At 43.0% G+C, this 25,794-nt stretch overlaps 1 protein-coding gene across 3 annotated transcripts; it reads right to left on the minus strand.

The window, feature by feature from the left end:
- Window positions 1–2,904: 2,904 nt before the first annotated feature.
- On the minus strand, window positions 2,905–25,533 carry LOC138679314 (TIR domain-containing adapter molecule 1-like). Of its 3 annotated transcripts, none has more exons than XM_069767791.1 (3): window positions 25,445–25,533; window positions 22,511–22,594; window positions 2,905–5,248 (listed from the first exon to the last, which is right to left on the minus strand). In XM_069767791.1, exon 3 carries the CDS (start codon window positions 5,162–5,164, stop codon window positions 3,884–3,886), a length of 1,281 nt encoding a protein of 426 aa, XP_069623892.1. In that variant the 5' UTR covers window positions 5,165–5,248; window positions 22,511–22,594; window positions 25,445–25,533; the 3' UTR covers window positions 2,905–3,883. The 3 variants fall into 3 exon arrangements, with proteins under 3 accessions (XP_069623892.1, XP_069623891.1, XP_069623890.1); XM_069767790.1 differs by having other exon boundaries at window positions 21,336–22,594; XM_069767789.1 differs by lacking the exon at window positions 22,511–22,594 and having other exon boundaries at window positions 25,445–25,530.
- Window positions 25,534–25,794: the final 261 nt, after the last annotated feature.

A 25,794-nucleotide genomic window follows, 5' to 3' on the forward strand; every position in this document is an offset into this window, starting at 1 on the left:
TTACATGACCATATTAAGTATTGAAGGCAAATAATTCAATTTCACTATTTAGACCTCTCGGAATTAAAGTATCAAATTCAAAGATCATTTTGGCCTCTTCCCTGGACATTTGTTGGATAAAATCACCTCCTCTCCAACATTTCTGTACCACTTTAAGGCCAGTAATAATGGTGCCATGAATTAACCCCTCATGATGGGTCAGGAAATGTTTAGAAAGCGCGTGGCCTTCAAATTTTTTATTGATATTCCTAATATGTTCATTAATCCTAATTTGAAGGGCCCGCTTAGTTCTTCCTATATAAATTTTGTCACAGGGGCATCTGATTGAATAGATGACCCCTTTAGTGTCACAGGATATAAAGTCCTCAATTCTCCAGCCAGTAGTCCCCTTTAGAAGCGAAAGTTGTTTTTTAGTTTTTAATAATTTGCATGGTTTGCATTTTAGACAAGGATAAAAGCCTGAATGTTTATGCAAAAACGAACGTTTTGTTGAAAACAAACAGCGTGCAACTGTAGGGGCTATTTTGTTTCCCAAATTACGAGCCTTTTTCTAGATGAATAGTGGACGTTCGGGAAGTTTTTCGCCAATTACTTTATTTTCTCTTAAAATATCCCAATGTCTGTTCACAATCTTTCTAAAAAGGTGGGTGTTGGCGTTATATCTGGTAATAATGGGGACTATTTCCAACGATAACTGTTTGTTGATTCTTTACACAAACCTACGGACGGGAACAATTATATTGCTCTAGATAGTTGCCATCTCCCCAACTGGCTACTTAACGTTCCCAAAAGCCAGCTGATTCGGGCACACAGAAACTGCTCCCGAGCACAGGACTTTACCCGGGAAGCGGAAATTCTTACAAATAAATTTGTCCATAAGGGTTACTCATATAGTGCTCTGTCCTTGGCCAAAAATCAAGTTGAAGAGCTACCCAGATCATGTCTTCTCCAAACTAAAGAATCAACAAACAGTTATCGTTGGAAATAGTCCCCATTATTACCAGATATAACGCCAACACCCACCTTTTTAGAAAGATTGTGAACAGACATTGGGATATTTTAAGAGAAGATAAAGTCATTGGCGAAAAACTTCCCGAACGTCCACTATTCATCTAGAAAAAGGCTCGTAATTTGGGAAACAAAATAGCCCCTACAGTTCCACGCTGTTTGTTTTCAACAAAACATTCGTTTTTGCATAAACATTCAGGCTTTTATCCTTGTCTAAAATGCAAACCATGCAAATTATTAAAAACTAAAAAACAACTTTCGCTTCTAAAGGGGACTACTGGCTGGAGAATTGAGGACTTTATATCCTGTGACACTAAAGGGGTCATCTATTCAATCAGATGCCCCTGTGACAAAATTTATATAGGAAGAACTAAGAGAGGCATTCAAATTAGGATTAATGAACATATTAGGAATATCAATAAAAAATTTGAAGGCCACCCACTTTCTAAACATTTCCTGACCCATCATGAGGGGTTAATTCACGGCCTTAAAGTGGTACAGAAATGTTGGAGAGGAGGTGATTTTATCCAACAAATGTCCAGGGAAGAGACCAAAATGATTTTTGAATTTGATACTTTAATTCCGAGAGGTCTAAACAGTGAAATTGAATTATTTGCCTTCAATACTTAATATGGTCATGTGACCGCTGCGGGCTATATAGGTATACATTACCTAGAGAGGACCATCCCTGATGAAGGAACACGTTTGTCTCCGAAACGCGTAGGATTTGGTCCATTACACTTTCCTTAGCCTGTCATGTGAGCGATCACATGACCGTGACGTCACGTAAGGTCCTGCAACAGCAGAGTACCTAGCGGCTCAGCTCAGCAGCGCTGACACACTCCACAGAAGAAACGAGCGCAGGATCTTCTGCCGCCGGCCGGGGCAGTGCCTGCAGCCCGCAATCCTGAAGGCAACACGCATTCACTGGATTTTACCTCTCTTTGGCAACGCAAGTGGACTTAACTACGGAAGTTTGCACTTCACAGCGTATATTTCACCAGGTATATTTCATTCACTAACGCCTTTTTAATATATAATTTTAAAATTTCTCACGGTGGTTGTACTATCTCCAGTTAACTGCAACTCCCATTTGTTATTTGAACTTTTACAATTTTTTATTTTTTATTTTTGAGCAGCCATTAGTTTTGGTCCTCACAAGGGGTTAAATCTGGACTCCAGCGCAGATAGCTCTTCTTTTTTACTATATTAATTAACTTTGTTACGGACGGGTGGTACTGTAAGATTTTCTGCTGCAGGATTCAGAGCGGTGTTAGCGCTACTGGCATCTTTTATATTAAATGTTATTTATTAACTATTTTTCGTGACATATCTCTTTGATTTAAGGGCATAAAAATACAAAGTTTGAAATTTGCAAAATGTTAAAAATTTTCGCCATATTTCCGTTTTTTCATAAATAATCGCAAGTAATATCGAAGAAATGTTACCACTAACATGAAGTACAATATGTCACGAAAAAACAAGCTCAGAATCAGCGGGATCCATTGAAGCGTTCCAGAGTTATAACCTCATAAAGTGACAGTGGTCAGAATTGTAAAAATTGGCTCGGTCATTAAGTACCAAATTGGCTCTGTCACTAAGGGGTTAAATTACAGGTAGTATTTATCTCCAACTTTTTGATCACATCTTCAGTATTTAAACCATCATTATATACATTGACCCTAACTGATATTGCTCAGTTTTCCAGATAGGCTTTTATTTTCTTCCTGCTTGGACGTGGCACTTTGGTGTTGTCTCCCGTTTTTAAATTTGTCTTCATCTATATTTCATCTTTTTTATATTTGTTTAATGATTCTGTAATAAAAATTGAGATTTTTACATAGCTCAGGTGTCCATTTTCTTTGGTTTTCTAACACATAAACAAAGAAGACAATAGAGGGACATAACATTTTAATTTAGAAACATTACTTTAAGATCAGGATTAAACGCTCTTCTAGTGTGACACATCGTACAGTGGCCTGACATTGAATCAATCGGTGACATATGATGCAGCAGGTCATCAAAGTTGGCAAAAGACATCATGCAATCACTAAACTTTGCTGGGTGAAGATTAAGTTCATGCTTCAGGGTGGTGTACATGGCCAAGGGGCATCCTGGCAGCAGCAATTCAGTGAATCCATGTTCTTCTTTGTCTACAATGCTCTCTCATCTCCATTCTTCTTCAGTAATATCAAGTTTTAGCTAAAGATGCTGGTAGCATTTTACAAGCTGTACAAAATGGCATTATACTTTTCAATTGCTGGATACAAAAATATTGCTCACACATGCAAGTGTGTCCTGTTGCTACTTTCTGATATATTTATATGCTTTGGTTAAATAAAGGATTCCTTAAAAACAGATTGAAATGGACAGCAAAAGGGAATCCGTTCAACAAGGCATTAGGCAGATCAGTTAAAATGCTGTTAATTTGCAGTCCATTTTTAACAGATCCGTTTTAAATGGAGGATTTATTGGACATGTAAACAGAGCCAAAATGTGCGATTGTTTCAGTAATTCATTTGCAAATTTGACTGGTAAAGGAGCCTCTGTGCTATTTAAAGCTTGCAAATATTATTTTTCTGATAAGCCAATAAAAGTATCACTCATATAATACTTTTGTCTGTTTGGACATACAAATATTTACAAATATAAGCCATCATATTTAAATGACTAGATAAACCCTTTACAATGAAAAATATTTTCCAGAGTCTGTTTGTGGCACCAGGAAATACAGGATGCTACCCTGTGTAGCTCTTATTTAACTGATGTAAAATTCTGAGTGGTTTTCAGGCTAGTCAGGATTGCTAAAGGTAAAACACAATTTAAACAAAAAAAAATCAGTTTATAGGTAATTTTAATTTTTTAATACCTAAAGTTAGTTTTGAAAATCCCTGTGGAATTCCTGATCATATTCAGTCTGTGGCACACTTGTAGTTTGTTGAATATTCATGCTATTTTGGTTGCCTATCTGAATATTACTTGCATTGTTTATTTGAATAACTTGTGCCGGGATTAGTTGCTGTAGCATGTTGGACAGCAATTTTGATATATCCTCAGTAAAATGCTGTTGCATTTCTTTAGCATCTTCTACATTCCTTTTCAATGCTCTTAAATGCTGTTCTCGTTGCCAGCGACCTTGCTGTCTTCTGATTATATCCCGTTTGAATGTGTTCTTCACTAGTTTCTCAAAGAGATGGGATTTCTCATTCAGTGGAATTATTGACTTAAGAGTCAAAGGTATCTTACCTATCAGTGTTTTAAACTTTGGAATAAAAGGAATGATAGTTCCCGATTTATTTGCATCTTCAATTGAGTTCATAAGAACTGCATTGGTTTGAAACTCGCCCCACTTGGACAGAAAGCTAGTAGTGAGCAGAAGAACAATGTAGGCAGAATTTTCCACTGAATCTTCTAGACATTTGAGCGGACTTACTCCTGCAGTCTCAAATCCTTCACAAAATGTTGTGCCTTCTCCAATTTCAAGGTTGTTTAAAATGTCGCACACCCTCCCAGCTTCATCTTGATCTTCTGGGACATGCAGTATGACAAAGCTGAAAAACTTGGTATTTGAGAAGGCGGTTGGAGATGTTGCTACAAATTCTGGAGGCTTGAAATCTATGTTTAAAAAAGAACATGAAGGATTGTTCTCATTATGGGATGATGTTCTACAAAGGGGATCAGTGAATGAATTTCTAGGCGAACTGGAATAAATATTAGGGTCTTCTAGAGGTGGTGACTTTTCATGTTCTTGCTCCTTAACTCGCGCATCACCTTTGTTCTCGGAAGCATGCATCTCATTCCCCATGCTCATTATTTCAGCAAAAGAATTTGATGCTGATCCAGTGTGACTTGAGGTATGTGTAAAGTCAGATGCATTCAAAAGAACTGAACTGCAATTTGATTCTTCATTTTGAAGGTTTGAATTCATTCTGAAAGCCTGCATGGCTGGCACGCTGCACTGACTCTTGTGCTGTTCCTCTGTTATAAAATCTCTAGTGGGGGATTGACTAATTTGCAACGGATTGGATTGAAGAGAAAGAGAAGTCATGTCTGATGATTTGACAATTGGAATCCCATTATTAGATAGGTCAGAACATAAAGTGTGGGGCTCATCATGAAAGTCTACATTTGGATTGTTCTTCAACATGTTCGACATTTTGGTAATTAACTTAATTAAACGTTGTTTGTTTTCCGGTGCTTCCCCAAAATGCTACATCACAGGAATGCCTTACAATACAACCTAAGTAAGCAAAAGAGAAAAACAGAAAAGGTTTATGAGCTGATGTTCTGTAATACATTTTCAAAATAAGGTCAAACTGAAAAAAAAAAAAAAAACCTTTCCCACCGGAACCTTCCTGCGCTAAAATAGTAATTTTTTTTTTGCACATACTGGTTGTCACAACCCAGCTTTTGGGTGAACGGAACTAGGGTCTCATTCCCTGTCTCTATCACTAGGGGGCGCCCTAGCTCACCCTATGCCCTGGGATACTGTTGAAGATGCCGGGGCCGCCACTCTTGCCTTATCTCCTGAATCAGCAATGCCCTTCTGTTCTCTTCCTCCACTCAGTTAAGAGGGGCGCTACTGTGCACCGCAGTACATCAAACCAACGAACAAGGCAACACAAACAAGGGTAAAATGAAAATACCAAGCATACAAATATTCACTCACATATATCAGAGGAATGCACCACGGTGTGGAAGACGGGAAAAAAAGAGGAGAGAAGGGAATCATCAGACTTACAAACCACGCAACAGACACAGACAACTCCTCCAAAACTCCTTCTCATACAAACACCTCTCCACCAAGCCATGCTGCAAATGCTAGCTTTGACATGGGATTGAATCAGGACCCAGATTATAAAGGGGGTATGAAAGTGGCTAACCGAGCTCAGCTGAGAGTTTATACTCCCAGAGTTTCCAACATGGCCAATTAATCCCTGTTCTGCCAAAAGAAATAAACACCATTTATTCTGGCTCCTCTCTGTTGCGGTAATCCCGTGACACAGCTCTTATTACCTACAAAGAACTGCACAAATTGGAGTACTGTATTCACAATAGATAAACATACAATGTTTTATTATGTTAAACAATTACAATAAAGGCACAAACATAATAAAATAGATTGTTAATAGAAGATATACCCTCCATTCTGGCTACAACTTTGAAGCTATTCCTCTGTAGTTTTCCCTGAAAATCCTCAGATGTGCTATTATTTTTGAGTTTATAAACTTACACTTTGTTAGCTGCCCAATGTGACTGCTTCAAACATTAAATCTATCTTTACTAGATATGCATATACAGTATTTGTGTGTATACAGTGGGGGAAATGTTGTGAATTCTGTGGCAGAGCTCCCTCCTGTGGTCACAAGTGGTACTTCGGCTGATTCTCTCTGTGAGCTTCTGTTGGTGGAGGGAAGTGGTACTGCGGCTTCTGAGTTTCCTCCCTCAGGTGATCTGGTAAGGTCGTTAGGTGCTTCTCTACTTAACTCCACCTAATGCTTTGATCCTGGCTTCCTGTCAATGTTCCAGTTTTGGACTTGCTTTTCCCTGGATCATTCCTGTGGCCTGCTGCTCTGCATAGCTAAGTTCTTCTTTGCTTTTTGTTTGCTATTTTTTCTGTCCAGCTTGTCTAATTTGTTGCTGGAAGCTCTGGGACGCAAAGGATGTATGTTATGATAGGCAATTCAGTAACACAATGTACATAGCGATCAGAGCACATACAGTGATCTGACAATAACCCAAAATAATAGAACGAGCTCTGAGACGTGGAAACTCTGTAGACCGCAATTCCTGATCCTCTCCAAATACAACTAGAGGCAGCTGTGGATTGCGCCTAACGCTCCCTATGCAACTCGGCACAGCCTGAGAAACTAACTAGCCTGAAGATAGAAAAATAAGCCTACCTTGCCTCAGAGAAATACCCCAAAGGAAAAGGCAGCCCCCCACATATAATGACTGTGAGTAAGATGAAAAGACAAACGTAGGGATGAAATAGATTCAGCAAAGTGAGGCCCGATATTCTAGACAGAACGAGGATAGGAAAGATAACTTTGCGGTCTACACAAAACCCTAAAGAAAACCACGCAAAGTGGGCAAAAAGACCCTCCGTACCGAACTAACGGCACGGAGGTACACCCTTTGCGTCCCAGAGCTTCCAGCAAAACAAATAGACAAGCTGGACAGAAAAAATAGCAACAAATAGCAAAGAAGCACTTAGCTATGCAGAGCAGCAGGCCACAGGAATGATCCAGAGAAACACAAGTCCAACACTGGAACATTGACAGGAAGCATGGATCAAAGCATCAGGTGGAGTTAAGTAGAGAAGCAGCTAACGACCTCACCAGATCACCTGAGGGAGGAAACTCAGAAGCTGCAGTACCACTTTCCTCCACAAACGGAAGCTCCCAGAGAGAATCAGCCGAAGTACCACTTGTGACCACAGGAGTGAACTCTGCCACAGAATTCACAACAGTACCCCCCCCTTGAGGAGGGGTCACCGAACCCTCACCAGAGCCCCCAGGCCGACCAGGACGAGCCACATGAAAGGCACGAACAAGATCGGGAGCATGGACATCAGAGGCAAAAACCCAGGAATTATCTTCCTGAGCATAACCCTTCCATTTAACCAGATACTGGAGTTTCCGTCTTGAAACACGAGAATCCAAAATCTTCTCCACAATATACTCCAATTCCCCCTCCACCAAAACCGGGGCAGGAGGCTCAACAGATGGGACCATAGGTGCCACGTATCTCCGCAACAATGACCTATGGAATACGTTATGTATGGAAAAAGAATCTGGAAGGGTCAGATGAAAAGACACAGGATTAAGAACCTCAGAAATCCTATACGGACCAATAAAACGAGGTTTAAACTTAGGAGAGGAAACCTTCATAGGAATATGACGAGAAGATAACCAAACCAGATCCCCAACACGAAGTCCGGGACCCACACGGCGTCTGCGATTAGCGAAAAGTTGAGCCTTCTCCTGGGACAAGGTCAAATTGTCCACTACCTGAGTCCAAATCTGCTGCAACCTGTCCACCACAGTATCCACACCAGGACAGTCCGAAGACTCAACCTGTCCTGAAGAGAAACAAGGATGGAACCCAGAATTGCAGAAAAACGGCGAAACCAAGGTAGCCGAGCTGGCCCGATTATTAAGGGCGAACTCAGCCAAAGGCAAAACGGACACCCAGTCATCCTGATCAGCAGAAACAAAGCATCTCAGATATGTTTCCAAGGTCTGATTGGTTCGTTCGGTCTGGCCATTAGTCTGAGGATGGAAAGCCGAGGAAAAAGACAAGTCAATGCCCATCCTACCACAAAAGGCTCGCCAAAACCTCGAAACAAACTGGGAACCTCTGTCAGAAACGATATTCTCTGGAATGCCATGTAAACGAACCACATGCTGGAAGAACAAAGGCACCAAATCAGAGGAGGAAGGCAATTTAGACAAGGGTACCAGATGGACCATCTTAGAAAAGCGATCACAGACCACCCAAATGACTGACATCTTTTGAGAAACGGGAAGGTCAGAAATAAAATCCATAGAGATATGTGTCCAAGGCCTCTTCGGGACCGGCAAGGGCAAAAGCAACCCACTGGCACGAGAACAGCAGGGCTTAGCCCGAGCACAAATCCCATAGGACAGCACAAAAGTACGCACATCCCGCGACAGAGAGGGCCACCAAAAGGATCTAGCCACCAACTCTCTGGTACCAAAGATTCCAGGATGACCAGCCAACACCGAACAATGAAGTTCAGAGATAACTCTATTCGTCCACCAATCAGGGACAAACAGTTTCTCCGCTGGGCAACGATCAGGTTTATTAGCCTGAAATTTTTGCAGCACCCGCCGCAAATCAGGGGAGATGGCAGACACAACTACTCCTTCCTTGAGGATACCCGCCGGCTCAGATAAACCCGGAGAGTCGGGCACAAAACTCCTAGACAGAGCATTCGCCTTCACATTTTTAGAGCCCGGAAGGTACGAAATCACAAAGTCAACACGGGCGAAAAACAGCGACCAACGAGCCTGTCTAGGATTCAAACGCTTAGCAGACTCGAGATAAGTCAAGTTCTTATGATCAGTCAATACCACCACGCGATGCTTAGCTCATTCAAGCCAATGACGCCACTCCTCGAATGCCCACTTCATGGCCAGCAACTCTCAGTTGTCCACATCATAATTTCGCTCAGCAGGCGAAAACTTCCTGGAAAAGAAAGCGCATGGTTTCATCACTGAGCAACCAGAACCTCTCTGCGACAAAACAGCCCCTGCTCCAATCTCAGAAGCATCAACCTCAACCTGGAACGGAAGAGAAACATCTGGTTGACACAACACAGGGGCAGAAGAAAAACGACGCTTCAACTCTTGAAAAGCTTCCACAGCAGCAGAAGACCAATTGACCAAATCAGCACCCTTCTTGGTCAAATCGGTCAATGGTTTGGCAACACTAGAAAAATTGCAGATGAAGCGACGATAAAAATTAGCAAAGCCCAGGAACTTTTGCAGACTTTTCAGAGATGTCGGCTGAGTCCAATCATGGATGGCTTGGACCTTAACCGGATCCATCTCGATAGTAGAAGGGGAAAAGATGAACCCCAAAAATGAAACCTTCTGCACACCAAAGAGACACTTTGATCCCTTCACAAAGAATTAGCACGCAGGACCTGAAAAACCGTTCTGACCTGCTTCACATGAGACTCCCAATCATCCGAGAAGATCAAAATGTCATCCAAGTACACAATCAGGAATTTATCCAGGTACTCACGGAAGATGTCATGCATAAAGGATTGAAACACTGATGGAGCATTGGCAAGTCCGAACGGCATCACTAGATACTCAAAATGACCCTCGGGCGTATTAAATGCAGTTTTCCATTCATCGCCTTGCCTGATTCTCACCAGATTATACGCACCACGAAGATCTATCTTAGTGAACCAACTAGCCCCCTTAATCCGAGCAAACAAATCAGATAACAATGGCAAGGGGTACTGAAATTTAACAGTGATCTTATTAAGAAGGCGGTAATCTATACACGGTCTCAGCTAACTATCCTTCTTGGCTACAAAAAAGAACCCTGCTCCTAATGGCGACGATGACGGGCGAATATGCCCCTTCTCCAGGGATTCCTTCACATAACTGCGCACAGCGGTGTGCTCAGGCACGGATAAATTAAACAGTCGACCTTTTGGGAATTTACTACCAGGAATCAAATTGATAGCACAATCACAATCCCTATGCGGAGGCAGGGCATCGGACTTGGGCTCATCAAATACATCCCGGTAATCAGACAAGAACTTTGGAACCTCAGAAGGGGTGGATGACGAAATTGACAGAAATGGAACATCACCATGTACCCCCTGACAACCCCAGCTAGACACCAACATGGAATTCCAATCCAATACTGGATTATGGGCTTGTAGCCATGGCAACCCCAACACGACCACATCATGCATGTATGCAACACCAGAAAGCGAATAACCTCCTGATGTGCAGGAGCCATGCACATGGTCAGCTGGGTCCAGTATTGAGGCTTATTCTTTGCCAAAGGTGTATCATCAATTCCTCTCAATGGAATAGGACACTGCAAGGGCTCCAATAAAAACCCACAACGTTTAGCATAATCCAAGTCCATCAAATTCAGGGCAGCGACTGAATCCACAAACGCCATGACAGAATACGACGACAAGGAGCATATCAAGGTAACGGACAGAAGAAATTTTGACTGTACAGTACCAATGGCGGCAGACCTAGCGAACCGCTTAGTGCGCTTAGGACAATCAGAGATAGCATGAGTGGAATCACCACAGTAGAAACACAGCCCATTCAGACGTCTGTGTTCTTGCCGTTCAACTCTGGTCATAGTCCTATCGCACTGCATAGGCTCAGGTTTAATCTCAGGTAATACCGCCAAATGGTACACAGATTTACGCTCACGCAAGCGTCGACCGATCTGAATGGCCAAAGACATAGACTCATTCAAACCAGCGGGCATAGGAAATCCCACCATGACATCCTTAATGGCTTCAGAGAGACCCTTTCTGAAAATGGCTGCAAGCGCAGATTCATTCCATTGAGTGAGCACGGACCATTTTCTAAATTTCTGGCAATATAGCTATATCTCATCCTGAGCCTGACAAAGAGCCAGCAAATTTTTTTCAGCCTGATCTACTGAATTAGGCTCATCGTACAGCAATCCAAGCGCCAGGAAAAACGCATCGATATAACTCAATGCAGGATCCCCTGACGCAAGAGAAAATGCCCAGTCCTGAGGGTCGCCACGCAAAAAAGAAATGACGATCCTAACCTGTTGCGCTGGGTCACCAGAGGAGCGAGGTTTCAAAGCCAGAAACAGTTTACAATTTTTCTTGAAACTCAGAAATTTAGTTCTATCTCCAAAAAACAAATCTGGAATAGGAATTCTCGGTTCTAACAAAGAATTCTGAACCACAAAATTTTGAATATCTTGAACTCTTGCCGTGAGCTGATCTACACATGAAGACAGACCTTTAATGTCCATTGTAACACCTGTGTCCTGAACCACCCAAATGTCTAGGGGAAAAAAAAGACAAATCACAGTGCAAAGGAAAAAAAATGGTCTCAGAACTTCTTTTTTCCCTCTATTGAGAATCATTAGTACTTTTGGCTTCCTGTACTGTTATGATAGGCAATTCAGAAACACAATTTACATAGCGATCAGAGCACATACAGTGATCTGACAATAACCCAAAATAATAGAACGAGCTCTGAGACGTGGAAACTCTGTAGACCGCAATTCCTGATCCTCTCCAAACACAACTAGAGGCAGCTGTGGATTGCGCCTAACGCTCCCTATGCAACTCGGCACAGCCTGAGAAACTAACAAGCCTGAAGATAGAAAAATAAGCCTACCTTGCCTCAGAGAAATACCCCAAAGGAAAAGGCAGCCCCCCACATAAAATGACTGTGAGTAAGATGAAAAGACAAACGTAGGGATGAAATAGATTCAGCAAAGTGAGGCCCGATATTCTAGACAGAACGAGGATAGGAAAGATAACTTTGCGGTCTACACAAAACCCTAAAGAAAACCACGCAAAGGGGGCAAAAAGACCCACCGTACCGAACTAACGGCACGGAGGTACACCCTTTGCGTCCCAGAGCTTCCAGCAAAACAAATAGACAAGCTGGACAGAAAAAATAGCAACAAATAGCAAAGAAGCACTTAGCTATGCAGAGCAGCAGGCCACAGGAATGATCCAGAGAAACACAAGTCCAACACTGGAACATTGACAGGAAGCATGGATCAAAGCATCAGGTGGAGTCAAGTAGAGAAGCAGCTAACGACCTCACCAGATCACCTGAGGGAGGAAACTCAGAAGCTGCAGTACCACTTTCCTCCACAAACGGAAGCTCCCAGAGAGAATCAGCCGAAGTACCACTTGTGACCACAGGAGTGAACTCTGCCACAGAATTCACAACAGGTGTACCTCCGTGCCGTTAGTTCGGTACGGAGGGTCATTTTGCCCCCTTTGCGTGGTTTTCTTTAGGGTTTTGTGTAGACCGCAAAGTTACCTTTTCTATCCTCGATCTGTTAAGAAAGTCGGGCCTCACTTTGCTGAATCTATTTCATCTCTACGTTTGTCTTTTCATCTTAACTCACAGTCATTATATGTGGGGGGCTGCCTTTTCCTTTGGGGTATTTCTCTGAGGCAAGGTAGGCTTATTTTCTATCTTCAGGCTAGTTAGTTTCTCAGGCTGTGCCGAGTTGCATAGGCAGAGTTAGGTGCAATCCACGGCTGCCTCTAGTGTTGTTTGGAGAGGATTAGGGATTGCGGTCTGCAGAGTTCCCACGTCTCAGAGCTCGTTCTATGATTTTGGGTTATTGTCAGATCACTGTATGTGTTCTGACCGCTATGTCCATTGTAGTACTGAATTGCCTTTCATAACAGTACAGGAAGCCAAAAGTACTAATGATTCTGAATAGAGGGAAAAAAGAAGTTCTGAGACCATTTTTTTTTCTTTGCACTGTGTTTTGCCTTTTTTTTCCCCTAGACATTTGGGTGGTTCAGTACACAGGTGTAGCGATGGACATTAGAAGTCTGTCTTCATTTGTGGATCAGCTCTCGGCAAGAGTACAAAAGATTCAAGACACTATTGATCAGAAAGCTATGTTGGAACCAAGAATTCCTATTCCTGATTTGTTTTTTGGAGATAGAACTAAGTTTCTGAGTTTCAAAAATAATTGTAAATTATTTCTGGCCTTGAAACCTCGCTCCTCTGGTGATCCAGTTCAACAGGTTTTGATTGTTATTTCTTTTTTGCGCGGCGACCCTCAGGACTGGGCATTTTCTCTTGCGCCAGGAGATCCTGCATTGAGTAATATCGATGCGTTTTTCCTGGCGCTCAGATTGCTGTAGGATGAACCTAATTCAGTGGATCAGGCAGAGAAAAATTTGCTGGCTCTTTGTCAGGGTCAGGATGGGATAGAGGTATATTGTCAGAAATTTAGAAAGTGGTCCGTGCTCACTCAATGGAATGAATCTGCGCTGGCAGCTATGTTTAGAAAGGGTCTCTCTGAAGCCCTTAAGGATGTCATGGTGGGATTTCCTATGCCTGCTGGTTTGAATGAGTCTATGTCTTTGGCCATTCAGATCGGTCGACGCTTGCGTGAGCGTAAATCTGTGCACCATTTGGCGGTATTACCTGAGCTTAAACCTGAGCCGATGCAGTGCGATAGGACTTTGACCAGAGTTAAACGGCAAGAACACAGAAGTCTGAATGGGCTGTGTTTCTACTGTGGTGATTCCACTCATGCTATCTCTGATTGTCCTAAGCGCACTAAGCGGTTCGCTAGGTCTGCCACCATTGGTACGGTACAGTCAAAATTTCTTCTGTCCGTTACCTTGATCTGCTCTTTGTCATCGTATTCTGTCATGGCATTTGTGGATTCAGGCGCTGCCCTGAATTTGATGGACTTGGAGTATGCTAAGCGTTGTGGGTTTCTCTTAGAGCCCTTGCAGTGTCCGATTCCATTGAGAGGAATTGATGCCACGCCTTTGGCCAAGAATAAGCCTCAATACTGGACCCAGCTGACCATGTGCATGGCTCCTGCACATCAGGAGGTTATTCGCTTTCTGGTGTTGCATAATCTGCATGATGTGGTCGTGTTGGGGTTGCCATGGCTACAAGCCCATAATCCAGTATTAGATTGGAAATCCATGTCGGTGTCCAGCTGGGGTTGTCAGGGGGTACATGGTGATGTTCCATTTCTGTCAATTTCGTCATCCACTCCTTCTGAGGTTCCAGAGTTCTTGTCTGATTACCGGGATGTATTTGATGAGCCCAAGTCCGATGCCCTACCTCCGCATAGGGATTGTGATTGTGCTATCAATTTGATTCCTGGTAGTAAATTCCCAAAAGGTCGACTGTTTAATTTATCCGTGCCTGAGCACGCCGCTATGCGCAGTTATGTGAAGGAATCCCTGGAGAAGGGGCATATTCGCCCGTCATCGTCACGATTAGGAGCAGGGTTCATTTTTGTAGCCAAGAAGGATGGTTCGCTGAGACCTTGTATAGATTACCGCCTTCTAAATAAGATCACGGTTAAATTTCAGTACCCCTTGCCATTGTTATCTGATTTGTTTGCTTGGATTAAGGGGGCTAGTTGGTTCACCAAGATAGATCTTCGTGGTGCGTATAATCTGGTGCGAATCAGGCGAGGAGATGAATGGAAAACTGCATTTAATACGCCCGAGGGTCATTTTGAGTATCTAGTGATGCCATTCGGACTTGCCAATGCTCCATCAGTGTTTCAGTCCTTTATGCATGACATCTTCAGAGAGTACCTGGACAAATTCCTGATTGTGTACTTGGATGACATTTTGATCTTCTCGGATGATTGGGAGTCTCATGTGAAGCAGGTCAGAACAGTTTTTCAGGTCCTGCGTGCTAATTCTTTGTTTGTGAAGGGATCAAAGTGTCTCTTTGGTGTGCAGAAGGTTTCATTTTTGGGGTTCATCTTTTCCCCTTCTACTATCGAGATGGATCCTGTTAAGGTCCAAGCCATCCATGATTGGACTCAGCCGATATCTCTGAAAAGTCTGCAAAAGTTCCTGGGCTTTGCTAATTTTTATCGTCGCTTCATCTGCAATTTTTCTAGTATTGCCAAACCATTGACCGATTTGACCAAGAAGGGTGCTGATTTGGTCAATTGGTCTTCTGCTGCTGTGGACGCTTTTCAAGACTTGAAGCGTCGTTTTTTTCTGCCCCTGTGTTGTGTCAACCAGATGTTTCTCTTCCGTTCCAGGTCGAGGTTGATGCTTCTGAGATTGGAGCAGGGACTGTTTTGTGGCAGAGAGGTTCTGATTGCTCAGTGATGAAACCATGCGCTTTTTTTTCCAGGAAGTTTTCGCCTGCTGAGCGAAATTATGATGTGGGCAACCGAGAGTTGCTGGCCATGAAGTGGGCATTCGAGGAGTGGCGTCATTGGCTTGAATGAGCTAAGCATCGCGTGGTGGTATTGACTGATCATAAGAACTTGACTTATCTTGAGTCTGCTAAGCGGTTGAATCCTAGACAGGCTCGTTGGTCGCTGTTTTTTGCCCGTTTTGACTTTGTGATTTCGTACCTTCTGGGCTCTAAAAATGTGAAGGCGGATGCTCTGTCTAGGAGTTTTGTGCCCGACTCTCCGGGTTTGTCTGAGCCGGCGGGTATCCTCAAGGAAGGAGTAATTGTGTCTGCCATCTCCCCTGATTTGCGGCGGGTGCTGCAAAAATTTCAGGCTAATAAACCTGATCGTTGTCCAGCGGAGAGACTGTTTGTCCCTGATAGGTGGACCAATAAAGTTATCTCTGAGGTTCATTGTTCGGTGTTGGCTGGTCATCCTGGAATCTTTGGTACCAGAGAGTTGGTGGCTAGATCCTTTTGGTGGCCGTCTCTGTCGCGGGATGTGCGTGTTTTTGTGCAGTCCTGTGGGATTTGTGCTCGGGCTAAGCCCTGCTGTTCTCGTGCCAGTGGGTTGCTTTTGCCCTTGCCGGTCCCGAAGAGGCCTTGGACACATATCTCTATGGATTTTATTTCTGATCTTCCCGTTTCTCAAAAGATGTCAGTCATTTGGGTGGTCTGTGATCGCTTTTCTAAGATGGTCCATCTGGTACCTTTGTCTAAATTGCCTTCCTCCTCTGATTTGGTGCCATTGTTCTTCCAGCATGTGGTTCGTTTACATGGCATTCCAGAGAATATCGTTTCTGACAGACGTTCCCAGTTTGTTTCAAGGTTTTGGCGAGCCTTTTGTGGTAGGATGGGCATTGACTTGTCTTTTTCCTCGGCTTTCCATCCTCAGACTAATGGCCAGACGGAACGAACCAATCAGACCTTGGAAACATATCTGAGATGCTTTGTTTCTGCCGATCAGGATGACTGGGTGTCCTTTTTGCCTTTGGCTGAGTTCGCCCTTAATAATCGGGCCAGCTCGGCTACCTTGGTTTCGCCATTTTTCTGCAATTCTGGGTTCCATCCTCGTTTCTCTTCAGGACAGGTTGAGTCTTCGGACTGTCCTGGTGTGGATACTGTGGTGGACAGGTTGCAGCAGATTTGGACTCATGTAGTGGACAATTTGACCTTGTCCCAGGAGAAGGCTCAACGTTTCGCTAATCGCAGACGCCGTGTGGGTCCCCGACTTCGTGTTGGGGATCTGGTTTGGTTATCTTCTCGTCATATTCCTATGACGGTTTCCTCTCCTAAGTTTAAACCTCGTTTCATTGGTCCGTATAGGATTTCTGAGGTTCTTAATCCTGTGTCTTTTCGTCTGACCCTTCCAGATTCTTTTTCCATACATAACGTATTCCATAGGTCATTGTTGCGGAGATACGTGGCACCTATGGTTCCATCTGTTGATCCTCCTGCCCCGGTTTTGGTGGAGGGGGAATTGGAGTATATTGTGGAGAAGATTTTGGATTCTCGTGTTTCTAGACGGTAACTCCAGTATCTGGTTAAATGGAAGGGTTATGCTCAGGAAGATAATTCCTGGGTCTTTGCCTCTGATGTCCATGCTCCCGATCTTGTTCGTGCCTTTCATGTGGCTCATCCTGGTCGGCCTGGGGGCTCTGGTGAGGGTTCGGTGACCCCTCCTCAAGGGGGTGGGTACTGTTGTGAATTCTGTGGCAGAGCTCCCTCCTGTGGTCACAAGTGGTACTTCGGCTGATTCTCTCTGTGAGCTTCTGTTGGTGGAGGGAAGTGGTACTGCGGCTTCTGAGTTTCCTCCCTCAGGTGATCTGGTAAGGTCGTTAGGTGCTTCTCTACTTAACTCCACCTAATGCTTTGATCCTGGCTTCCTGTCAATGTTCCAGTTTTGAACTTGCTTTTCCCTGGATCATTCCTGTGGCCTGCTGCTCTGCATAACTAAGTTCTTCTTTGCTTTTTGTTTGCTATTTTTTCTGTCCAGCTTGTCTAATTTGTTGCTGGAAGCTCTGGGACGCAAAGGGTGTACCTCCGTGCCGTTAGTTCGGTACGGAGGGTCTTTTTGCCCCCTTTGCGTGGTTTTCTTTAGGGTTTTGTGTAGACCGCAAAGTTACCTTTTCTATCCTCGATCTGTTAAGAAAGTCGGGCCTCACTTTGCTGAATCTATTTCATCTCTACGTTTGTCTTTTCATCTTAACTCACAGTCATTATATGTGGGGGGCTGCCTTTTTCTTTGGGGTATTTCTCTGAGGCAAGGTAGGCTTATTTTCTATCTTCAGGCTAGTTAGTTTCTCAGGCTGTGCCGAGTTGCATAGGCAGAGTTAGGCGCAATCCACGGCTGCCTCTAGTGTTGTTTGGAGAGGATTAGGGATTGCGGTCTGCAGAGTTCCCACGTCTCAGAGCTCGTTCTATGATTTTGGGTTATTGTCAGATCACTGTATGTGCTCTGACCGCTATGTCCATTGTAGTACTGAATTGCCTTTCATAACAGGGAAATAAGTGTTTGATACACTGATGATTTTGCACGTTTTCCCAACTACAAAGAATGGAGAGGTTTGTAATTATTATTGTAGGTACACTTCAACTGTGAGAGAATCTAAAAATAAAAAACAGAAAATCACATTGTATGATTTTTAAATAATTAAATAGCATGTTATTTGCATGAAGCATTTGATCACCTACCAACTAGCAAGAATTTTGTCTCTCACAGAACTGTTCGTTTTTCTTTAAGAAGCCCTCCTACTCTGCACTCATTACCTGTATTAACTGCACCTGTTTAAACTTGTTAACTGTATAAAAGACACCTATTCACACACTCAATCAATCACACGCCAACCTCTCCACCATGGATAAGAAAAAAGCGCTACCTAAGAATACCATGGACAAAATTATAGACCTGCACAAGGCTAGGATGGTCTATAGGACAATACTCAAGCAGCTTGGTAAGAAGGTTAACAACTGTTGGAGCAATTGTTAGACAATGGAAGAAACACAAGATGACTGTCAATCGTCCTTGGTCTGGGGCTCCATGCAAGTTCTCGACTCCTGGGGTAAGGTTAATTCTGAGAAAGGTCAGGAATCAGCATAGAACTACACAGGAGGACCTGGTTAATAAACTGAAGAGAGCTGGCAACAGTGTCAATCAGTACCGTTAGTAACACACTATGCCGTCATGGATTTAAAACCTCCAGATGACCAATGACCATCGGGATGATCTAGAAGGATGATTACAACCTCAAGAACACTGTCCCAATCATCAAACATGGTGAGGGAAACATCATACCTTGGGGGTGCTTTTCTGCAAAGGAGACAGGACAACTGCACCATATTAAACGTAAGATAGATGGGGTCATATATCATGAGATTTTGGCCAACAACCTCCTTCCCTCAGTAAGAGCATCGAAGATGGGTCGTGGTTGGGTTTTCCAGCATGACAATGACCAGAAACACACATCCAGGGCAACTAAAGAGTGGCTCTGCAAGAATTTCAAGGTCGTGGAGTGGCTTAGCCAATCTCCAGACCTGAACCCAATAGAAAATCTTTGGATGGAGCTGAAACTCAATGTTGGGCAGCGACAGCCCTGAAATCTGAAAGATGTGGAGAAGATCTGTATGGAGGAGTGGGCCAAAATACCTGCTGCAGTGTGTGCAAACTTGGTCAAGAACTACAGGAAACGTCTGACCTCTGTAATTGCAAACAAAGGTTACTGTACCAAATATTAAGTTCTGTTATTCTTTTGTGTCAAATATTTATTTCATGCAATTAAATGCTAATTTATTATGTAAAAATCACACAATGTGATTTTCTGGATTTTTCTTTACCCGTTTCCCAACGGCCCATTATAGATAAATGTCAGCACTTACTAGGCTTAGTGCAGCACCGCTTCTCTACATACGACGGTCTTGCAGCACTCGGGCCTGCAAACGCTGCGATTCCAGTGCAGAGCAGTAGTTCAGACAGGTGACATCACCGGGACCTGATTGGATCAGGTCCCAATGATGTTAACCCTTTGCTATCTTCTAGATGCCGCGGTCACAGCATTTGGAAGATAGAGGAAGAGCGCTGTTTTACTCACCACTCCGACGTCCCTCGAGATGAGATGTGATCACATTACGGGGGACTCGAGTGTTGTTATGGCATCCGGAGGTCACATGATGACCTCTGGATCTGCCAGCTACGGTGGCCCGTTAGATTCAGCCACAAGCTACGACCAGTGATCAGAAAAATAAAAGTTGAAGACCCATACAGGGACTAAGTAAAAGAGTAAAATAAAAAACGTTAAAAAAATGTTGTAAAACTATAAAATAAATAAATAAATAAATCACAAAATAAATAAAAAAAATATTAAATCAATAAATACATATATTTAAGTAAAAGGAAACAAGTACACATATTTGGTTGCTTTTAAATGATACTGCCGAACAAAAAGTGGAATAAAACGCGATCAAAAAGTCAAATGAAAATAAAAATGGTACCAATGAAAACGTTTATCATGTGCCATACAGCTCCGTCGGTGAAAAAATAAAAAGGTTATAGCTCTCAGAATAAGGCAATGCAAAAACAATTATTTTTTCTATAAAATAGTTTATATTGTGTTAAAGGTAAAAGCGGCAAAACATTAAAAAAATATAAATATGGTAACCACGTCACTGGTAGCATAAAGGTTCTGTAAAAGTGCTATAGCTCACCATCCCCCCAAAAGAAATCCACTGACTTCTGTGCTCCCAAATCCAAATGCCCTCCTCCCTTCTGAACCCCAATGTGTACCTAACCCTCATTTGGCCCCCCTAATATATGGGTGCATGTCCCCAGAAGAATGAGGAGGGCATAATGTACTGATCACTACAATGTACTGGGCACTACAAATGCAGTTTGCATTTTTCTCTCAGCAAAAACCACTGCTTGTTTCTGGAAAATTGTCACCACACCTTGAAAACCTAAAATGACTAAATACAAAAACAGAGTATTCCTAAAAAGGACCGGTAAAAACATAATATGCAAAGGAAACAAATGGCAGTTAGTAGATATAAATAAGTGCCCAAATCCCCTAGTCTATTTACTAACTGCCATGTATTTCCTTTGCATACTGTGTATGTACTGGTCCGTCTTTTTTAGGAATACTCTGTTTTTATATTCAGTCATTTTATCGAAGTATCAATAAAGATGTATATTTTATCATCACTACTCCTGCAGTTAAATTCCCAGAGTGGTGTAATTTCAAAAATGTGGTCACTTGAGGGGGGATTCTGCTCTCCTGGCACTTAGAGTGTCTGTGTATAGTGTCCGCAACCTATTCTACAATAATTTGTTCTCCAAGAGTAAAACAGCGCTCCTTCCCTCCCGAGTCTCGCTATGTGGCTAAGCAGTACTGTACAGCCACATATGGGGAATTGCTACATTCAGCAGAAATTGTGTGACACATTTTGGTGCCATTTCTACCCATTTCCCTGTAAGAAAATTTAAAATCTGCTGATAAAACAATTTTTTTGTGGAAATCCCATTTTTTCTTTACTGCCCAATGGAATAAAATTCTGTGACACAACTGTGGTGTCAATATGATCACTGCACCCGTAGATGAATTAATTGAGAGGTGCAGTTTGTAAAATGAGGTCAGCTATGGCAGTTTCTGCTGTTCTGGAACCCCAGGGGCTCTGCCAATGTGACATGGCACCCTTAAACCTTTGCATGGTGCCTCAAAAGTAGTTTTTGACCACTTACAGGGTATTGATGTACTCAGGAAAAATTGCGTAACAAATTATACTGTTCGTTTTCGCCTATTGCCCCTTTTGAAAATTGCAAACTTGGGGTCAAAGCAACATTTAATGGAGAAAATAGTAATATTTCATTTACTCAGTCCAATGTTATACAAGTTTGTGAATCACCTGAGGGTTAAAAATACTCACTACTCCCCTAGATGAATTCGTTGAGAGGTGTAGTGTACAAAATGGGATCACTTATGGGGGTTTCTGCTATTTTGGCATGTCAGGGGCTCTTCAAATGTGACATGGTATCCGCAACCTATTCCAGCCAAAATAGCGCTCATTTCCTTTCCAGCCCTGACAAGAAATATGGGGTATTGGAGTATTCAGGAAAAATTGCACAACAAACTGTGGCATCCATTTTCTCCTGTTATCCTTGTGAACAGAAAAATAAGGCTAAAACAAAATTTTTGTGGGAAAAAAGTGTTTGTTTTTTCATTTTCACGGCTCAACATTATAAAATTCTGTGAAGCCCCTGGAAGTTCAAGGTGCTCACCACACATCTAAATTCCTTGATGGGTATAGTTTCCAAAATTTGGTCATTTGTGTTTTTTTTTCGCTGTTTAGGCACCTCAGGGGCTCTCCAAACACGACATGGGGTCCGCTATCGATTCTGGCCAATTTTATATTCCAAAAGTCAAATGGCGCTTCTTCCCTTCTGAGCCCTGCTGTGCGCCCAAACAGTAGTTTTCCTCCACAGATGTATCGGCGTACTCAGGAGAAATTGTGCAACAACTTTTAGGTCTTTTAAGTCAAATGGTGCTCCTTCTCTAGTTTTTTATAATTCTATTTATTTTGCTCAGTTATATAGCGCCATTAATTCCACAGCGCTACAGACATTATAAGCACTGTCCCCATTAGGGCTCAGAATCTAATTTCCCTATCAGTAAGTTTTTGGAGTCTGGGAAAAAAAATAGAACCTGAAGGAAACCCACGCAAACACAGGGAGAACATACAAACTCCTTTCAGATGTTGTCCTTGGCTGGATATGAACTCAGGACCCGAGCGCTGAAAAGCTGCAGTGCTAACCACTTTGCTGCCCACTTCTGAGCCTGCCGTGCACCCAAACAGTAATTTTCCACCACATACTGTATGGGATATCATTGTACTCAGGAGAAATCACACAACAAATTTTATGGTGCATTTTCTCCTGTTACCCTTGTGAAAATGAAAAATTTGGGGCTAAAGTAACATTTTTGTGGGAAAAAGTTAAATGTTCATTTTTTCCTTCCACATTCCATTAATTCCTGTGAAGCACCTAATGGCTTAATAAACTTCTTGAATATGGTTTTGAGAACCTTGATCAGTGCAGTTCTTAGAATGGTGTCACTTTTGGGTATTTTCTGTCATATAGGCCCCCAAATCACTTCAAATGGGATGTCCTGAAAAAAAAAAAGGTTTTGTAAATTTTCTAACCTCGTAACAAAAAACATTATTTTTCAAAAATTGTGCTGATGTAAAGTAGACATGTGAGAAATGTTATTTATTTTGTGTGACAAAACGCACTGCTTTAACCCCTTACGTGACCAAGCCCATTCTGATCACTGTCAATTTATGAGGTTATAGCTCTGGTACGCTTCAACATATCCCACTGATTCTCAGATGTTTTTTCGTGACATATTGTACTTCATGTTCGTTGTAAAATTTCTTCGCTATGACTTGCGTTTATTAATGAATTTTCAAACTTTTAATTTCTGTGCCCTTAAATCAGAAAGTCGTGTCACACACAATAGTTAATAAATAACATTTCCCACATGTCAACTTTACATCAGCACAATTGGAAACATCATTTTTTTTGTTAGGACATTATAAGGGTTAAAAGTTGCCCAGTGATTTCTAGTTTTTACAACAAAATTTAGAAAACCATTTTTTTTAGGACCTACTCACATTTGAAATGAGTTTGGGGGGTCAATATGACAGAAAATACCCAAAAGTGACAACATTCTAAAAACTGCACAAAACAACACAAGAAGTTTATTACCCTTCAGGTGCTTCACGAGTACTAAAGCAACGTGGAAGGAAAAAATTAAACATTTTACTTTTTTCACAAAAAAATTACTTTGGAACCAAATTTTTATTTTCAAAAGAGTATCAGGAGAAAATGCACCACAAAATGTGTTATGCAATTAACGTGCAAACCACCCTTGGGGGTTAAGTGCAGTGGGTGTAACAGAGCACATCCCAGGCATCTCCCTACCTAGCACCAGCCTCTTTAGCTTGACTGATAGTCTGTGCCACCAGGCAAGGAAATGAGACAGTGGGCTGGCAATCAGGTGAAAGAGGTAGGTGCTGGGACGAGGCTGAAGTTGGTTTCTTATTCGGCAATTTTTTCTTTTCTGTTTTTTATAGGTTTAACAACAAAAAATAGGCATCACAATAATAAAAGACAATGCAGTGAGGTACCCTGATGTGAATACACTTAAAAACAGCTACAAAAACAATAAAACTGGCACAAATATGGACATCAAAGTGGGCACCAAAGAGCGCTGAAGAAAGGGTTAAATGCCTTTGGGCCACTGATCTCACTGCAGACAAATAGAACAGAGCGCCCCACATCAAAAACAGTTTTCTCCAGCCTGGCCCAAATGGGTTCTGGGCATCAGAACTGGCATCAAAGTGGGCAGTCAATTTTGGCCATTTCAATAACTGATGTTTTTAAGGTTCTTGGTGCCCAGAACCCATTTGAGCCAGGCTGGAGGGACCTGGGTTTGATGCAGGGCATCAATATCTGTGTATTTTAAGTGTCAGATCAGTGGCCCAAAGGCATTTAACCCCTTAAAAACATCAGTTACTTATTCAAATGTGTGAAAATGGGCTGTTTGCCCACTTTAATGCCAGCTCTGGTGCCCAGAACCCATTTGGGCCAGGCTGGAGGGACCTGGGTTTGATGCAGGGCATCACTATCTGTGTATTTTAAGTGTCAGATAAGAGGCCCAAAGGCATTCACCCCTTAAAAAGTTACTTATTCAAATCTGTGAAAATGGGCTGTTTGCCCATTTTGATGCCAGTTCTGGTACCCAGAACCCATTTGGGCCGGGCTGGAGGGACCTGGGGTTGCTTGCAGGGCATCACTATCTGTGTACTTTAAGTGTCAGATCAGTGGCCCAAAGGCATTCAACCCCTTAAAAACATCACTTATTCAAATCAGTGGAAATGGGCTGTTTGCCCACTTTGGTGCCAGTTCTGATGCCCAGAACCTATTTGGGCCTGACTAGAGGGACCTGGGATTGATGCAGGGCATCACTTTCTGTGTATTTTAAGTGTCAGATCAGTGGCCCAAAGGCATTTAACCCCTTATAAACATCAGTTACTTATTCAAATGTGTGAAAATGGGTTGTTTGCCCACTTTGTTGCCAGTTCTGATAACCAGAACCCATTTGGGCCAGGCTGGATGGACCTGCTTTTGATGTGAGGCTCCTTGCTCTATATGTATGCACTGTGGTGTCAGAGGCCCAAAGGCATTTAACACCTTAAAAACACCAGTTACTTATACAAATCTGTGAAAATGGGCTGTTTGCCCACTTTGAAGCCAGTTCTGGTGCCCAGAACCCATTTGGGCCGGGCTGGAGATAACTGGTTTTGATGTGGGGCTCCCTGTTCTATGTCTGTAGTTTGAGATCAGTGGCCTAAAGGCATTTAACCCTTTCTTCAGCGCTCTTTGATGCCCAGTTTTATTGTTTTTGTAGCCGTTTTTAAGTGTAGTCACATCAGGGCACCTCACTGCATTGTCTTTTATTATTGTGATGCTTATTTTTTGTTATTAAACCTATAAAAAACAGAAAAGAAAAAAATTGCCGAATAAGAAACCAACGTCAGCCTCGTGGTGCTGGGTGGGAAACAACCTCAGGAGGCGGCGGCTGGAGAAGTGCGCACTGATCGCCTCATTTGCATATGCTAGAAGCTCCAGCCTATAGAACGCTGTGGCGGGAGTAGTCCTCAGCGACCTGCGTGCCCACCTGTGGGGCGTAAGAAAGCCACCATCATCCCCGCACTCCAGAAGCCTGACAGTCGGCCCCGCGCAGCTCCCGCCCTACAGAGGGTAGCTGCTTCCTTCCCAGTGCTCTCTGTGGTGGATACACAATTACATGGCGTCCGAGGCGGAAGTGGAGCAGCAGTACGCCCCAGGACCGGACTGACCCCAGCAGCCAGGACGCTACGAGCATGCGCAGTTTGCGCATGTCTCCCCAATCCCCCTCCTTACATCGCTGATATACAAACGGACAAATCCTTACTTCCAATGGGACGGGGGCCCAGAGTGCACGGAAGAGGCGAGCGCGCTGGATGTGACTGCGGTCACATGACCGGGCGGGCACGCGCCGAGTCCAGTCACGTGACAGTGCAGAGCTCTGGTAGCGTCACGTGAGCAGGGCGCGAGTTTCCCTCCTGACAGACAGCCTGTGTTAGCGTAGTACAGTTCTTAGGGAGGCAGGCATTTCCTCATACACACTAGTGCGGTCGCTGCAGTGTCCATCATGTGCCTCTGACTCTGGAAGTCCCAGTACATTAGACAGAACGTGGCCTTTTCCCTCCATTCCATAGCACTATTCCATAGAGTCATGTAGTGAAATACTGGCTAATGTGT

Source organism: Ranitomeya imitator, chromosome 1 (assembly GCF_032444005.1).
Source record: "Ranitomeya imitator isolate aRanImi1 chromosome 1, aRanImi1.pri, whole genome shotgun sequence".
NCBI classification, from domain to species: Eukaryota; Metazoa; Chordata; class Amphibia; order Anura; family Dendrobatidae; genus Ranitomeya; species Ranitomeya imitator.

Bases quoted from the DNA above. Each gene is read 5' to 3' on its own strand.
- LOC138679314 (XM_069767791.1), bottom strand. From the start codon at position 5,164: ATGTCGAACATGTTGAAGAACAATCCAAATGTAGACTTTCATGATGAG.